This window comes from Capsicum annuum, chromosome 10, assembly GCF_002878395.1.
Source record: "Capsicum annuum cultivar UCD-10X-F1 chromosome 10, UCD10Xv1.1, whole genome shotgun sequence".
NCBI lineage: Eukaryota > Viridiplantae > Streptophyta > Magnoliopsida > Solanales > Solanaceae > Capsicum > Capsicum annuum.
Window position 1 is genome coordinate 102,713,234 of NC_061120.1, and position 4,799 is coordinate 102,718,032.

Sequence of the window (4,799 nt, forward strand, 5' to 3'; positions counted from 1 at the left end):
GCATCCTATAAGAAGGAATAAATATGATTTGAGTGTTCGACTCTAAATATATACAAAAATCAATACCACAATCTTTTGGAATACTAGGAAAATCATTAAGAAAGAACTTTAGAAAGTCACACATCAGAGAAAGTGACTCAACAGATGGGATCTCTGCACTACAATCCCAAAGATGGGATAAGAAAGCCTGACATACCTTCCCAACCAGCTTTTTAAAGAAAATGAAAGAAAAAACTCTCATAGAAGTTAGATTATATTCACCCTCCTATTATAATCTGTACATCCCTAACCATAGGTACTATTATAATCTTGGAATGACGATCAAGAATTACACTACATAGAGATAACCAAATCATCCTAAGAATGATGTCAAAATCCACTATGTCTAAAATTACTAAATCATCCAAGTCTAGTATCTCATGAATAAAATATAGCAGGCATGATAGACTTGATCAATGATAACTATATCCCCAACTAAAATGGACACATGCATCAGAGTATCAAGTATATCACAATCCTTATCCAACCTAATAAGAAATTTAGATATTCAAATATAGTGGACATATATGATAATTTTAAACTAGGATCAAAGAAAATAGTGGTCATCTAATCACAAACAAGAAGAGTACTTATGACCACTATTTTTGATGTCTCTATGAAAACTTATTAAAAGCATAACATTGACCTTTATACCCCTTTTAGGCAGATGACCACCTCTATCTACTTTCCCACTATCATGATTAGCATAGTTTTTACACTACTAGCCTAGTGATCACCATTCCCACTATGTGGATGACCTTGACCATTATCTCTGCCTCCTCTACCTGCTTGAAAAAAGGCTTAAGAACCTTGTTGTTGGCCCGACTGATAAGATAATCTCAAATTAGGGAAAAATCTTTGAATTCAACCAAACCACTAAACTAATAACATGTAAGATCTATGGTGTATCACTGAGCTGATAAAGATAAATAATATAACAACCAAAGACTAAAGACTACTGGCTGACTACTTATGGACCCTAGTAAACGCCTACATAAAAATTGAAAGAGGTAGGTAGGATATCCTTGCAAACCATATTCTTAATAATAAGAACCACTAAAATTTCCCACAATATGAACATTTTTTTATAATAACTTGACATAAATATATTTCTCCACACCCTCTAGCTTTTTAACAAAATCACCTATCTCCTAGAAGGTTTTACCAAAATGTGTCATCTAAATTCTAAAAATATAAATACTTGTGTTCAACTCTTTTCTAGAGTTATGAATCTTTTCCCCCTTTTATTCAACAATAATTGTGAAAAATATTGAGACAAAAAATGAAATTTGTCCTCATAGGCAGCAACAGATATGTTCACCTGCTTATGATTAGTGAAATCATCTATTTTTCTATCCCTTATGGTATGCAGCACATACTTCTATGGAATGGAGGCAAACCTATAGAATTGCACCCTGTGTATTCCCTTAACAACATCTTGGCATATTATTGAAACTAGAAAGTCATAAACTCAACCCTATATCTCTCCACTATCCCCATATTGTAAAGTCTCTCATGAAAATTAATTAATAATACATAGGAATCATTAAACTCAGGGCCATGAATGATAGGATGATTTATCTTGTCAAACTACAAAATAAATCATATCTATCCCCATAATTATTGGACCCATTACTTGTAGTAAAAAAGCACTCATCCCTAATGCTTGATCCTTTTTAGGAGCTATAACAACAACATATTGTAGTCTTTGATACTAAAAGTAAGAATAAGTGGTATATCCTTTATACCATTCAACCTATTAAAAATGATCAACATATGTGTATCATGTTGAAGATATCTGCATCAGAGCTACACCATCCTAAATTGGTTCTCCCTCGACCTCTACCGGTACTGTTCTATTCTCAACTAATATGAAGCATTCTTAGGTGGAGAAAAGAATCTGATCATTCCCTAATATGCACAATAATTGCCTGATCTCTAAACTATAAGGCACGACTCTTTTTTGTCTACCATATTGTACCTTCATATGTCCTTTTCCATGAACCTAATATGAGGCCAAATATAAATATATTTAATCATTATTTATCTTATATTAGATTAGAACATTGTATCTTTCTTGATAGAAAGTGAGATTTTGAAATATTTAAGAGGCAAATCCCCTTTTTTAAACCTTAATACATTCAGTATGTATTGATCTAACACTCGCTCTCTCCAAAATTTTACTTTTAAGTTCTAATCTTAATGTTCACTTTATCAGACTTGCAGATTTCGATACCGGTGATGGCATAGGTGCATCAATAAAAGGTAAGGGGTACTATCTCTCTCTCTTGTTCTCTTTCCCTATTTTCTTTCTTCCTCTAGTTCTCCCTATCTTCCCCCTCCCTCTCTCCTTTTTCTATTCTCATCACTACTATCGCCGGTGGGGTTAGGGTTTCCATTGGCTTGACTCTGGCATCGGTGTAGGTGTGCATCAGTGTTCAAGTAGGTTGGTAAGATGAAAACCATTTCCTAGATTCTGGAAATATATAGTCGATAATCCGGTGACACTCCGGATGTGAACCAGCAAACCAACAACTTTTTTTGGTGACCTTATCTTGCAACTAGCTATTAACATCAAAATTGACGGAACCAGCAGCCCGCAAGCATACTGGTGGTATCTAAATTTTGATTTTAGTCACTTCATACAGCTTGGTTTATTTTTATTATTCTGGTTCTTGCTTCTTCTTACTAGTTTTCATTTCTATTTCTTATTTCCTGTTCGTATGATTAAAGTGGTGGTTAGATACATATCCTATTGGTGGTTTTTGTTGTATTATAGTTTTTATTATTATTATTATTATTATTATTATTATTATTATTATGTTTTTTTAGATGCTAGGATGATTAGTGTACTTTGTGAGTGCCTTCATCTACTATTTTTGTACTATGGCTTTGTCTGTTTATTTGTTGGTGAAGGGCTTTGTTTTGGTTTTTAGTAGTGAATAAAGGGGTTGATAGTAGATTAGGGTTATGTCTGAGGGGGTTGTGGGTGGGGGCTATTTTGGGAGAGGGTGATAAGGGGAGAGCAGGGGTGGGTATCGGTTATAGATCAGGTGTTGAGATGGGTTTGGTAAGGGGTTTTAGAGGTAGGAAAGAGGAGAGAGTAGATAGGTTAAGGGTAGGGTATTGTAACATTAGGAACCTTTAAGATAAGTTCGTAGAGCTGGTGAAGATTCTTAAAAAAAGAAAGATTATTATTGTGTATGTTCAGAAGACTAGGTGGGTAGGATCTAAGGCTAAAGATGTGGATGGGTATAAGCTGTGGTACTCTGGGAGTGGGGGGCACTAGAATAGAGTGGTCATCTTGGTAGATAAGGAGCTAAAAGGTCAAGTAGTGAAGGTTAAGAGGGTCAGCAATAGACTGATGAAGATTAAGCTAGTCATAGGGGGTTATACATTGCATGTGTGTAGTGTGTATTCACCACAGGTGGGTTTGGAAGAGGAGGTGAAAGTGAGATTTTGGGAGGATTTAGATGAGGTGGTGAGAAACATGCCTAGGTCAGAGAAGATTGTCATAGCAGGGGACTTTAATGGCTACATTAGGGTATTACCGGGTGGCTACGATGATGTGCATGGAGGTTTTGGTTTCAGTGGTAGGAATAGTGAGGGAGCTACTCTATTGGATTTTGCGAGGGCTTTTGGGCTGGTGATAGTGAATTTGAGTTTTCTGAAGAAGGAGGATTACTTGATTACCTTTTGAAGTGCAATAGGTAAGACTCAAATTGACTTTCTACTACTTAGAAAGGGAGATAAGGCGTTATATAAGGACTGCAAAGTCATTTTGAGTGATCATCTTTCGACCAACATAGGCTTCTAGTGATGGAATTATCTATCAAGAAGTTCAAGAAGAAAAGATCCAGGGAGGGTCATCCTAGAATTAAGTAAGGTAGCTTAACACCCATTAGTGCACTGGAGATAGTGAAAAATATGGGGTTTTTGGGGGTGTAGGAGTGTAGGGGGGACGTGGATATTATTTAGAAGAGGGCAGCCAGCTGTATCACAGAGACTACTAGAGACGTGTTGGGGGTCTTGAGGGGTTGGGTAGGATGTCATAAGGGGAACTGATGGTGGAATGAAGATGTGAAGAAGAAAATGAAGATTAAGAAGGAGGTGTATGTTATGTTGATTGAGAGTATAGATGAAGACGAGAAGCGGGTGAATAGAAAGGTTTACAAAATAGTAAGGAAGGAGGCTAAGTTAGCAGTTATGGATGTTAAGTCAGTAGCATTCAAGAGCCTGTACACAGAGTTAGAAGAGAAAGATAGGGAAAAATGTTGTATAGGCTTGATAAGGCTAAGGAGCAGAAGGGTCGTGACCTTGATCAAGTGAAGTGCATTAAGGGGGAGGATGGTAGTGTTTAGTGGAGGATGTTTACATTAAGAGGAGATGGTAGGAGTACTTTTATAGCCTTTTGATTGAGGAGGCAGACAAAGGCATTGAGTTAGGAGAGCTGGAGCATTGGAAGAAGAGCTGTGATTTTAGTTACTGTAGGTATTTTAAGGTTGAGGAGGTTAGAGAGGATATTTGTAGGATGTGAAGAGGTAGGGTGATGGGGACAGATGAGATTTTGGTAGATATTTGGAAGTATGCTGGTGGGAAAGGTTTGAGGTGGTTGACTGATTTATTTAATGACATTTTTAAAATTGCAAAAATACTAAGGCTTGGAGATGGAGTATGATGATTTTGTTATATAAGAAAAAGGGTGACATCTAGAGTGCAATAACTATAGGGGTATTAAGTTGTTGAGTTACACTATGAAG

The 4,799-nt window shown here is 36.4% G+C and overlaps 1 protein-coding gene across 1 annotated transcript; it reads left to right on the top strand.

Moving 5' to 3' along the window:
* Positions 1 to 3,403: 3,403 nt before the first annotated feature.
* On the top strand, positions 3,404 to 3,739 carry LOC124887764 (craniofacial development protein 2-like). The gene has a single exon (XM_047397683.1). It carries the CDS (start codon positions 3,404 to 3,406, stop codon positions 3,737 to 3,739), a length of 336 nt encoding a protein of 111 aa, XP_047253639.1.
* Positions 3,740 to 4,799: the final 1,060 nt, after the last annotated feature.

What these genes read in the sequence shown, in the direction of transcription:
- LOC124887764 (XM_047397683.1), top strand. Translation starts at nt 3,404, where the DNA reads ATGAAGATTAAGCTAGTCATAGGGGGTTATACATTGCATGTGTGTAGT.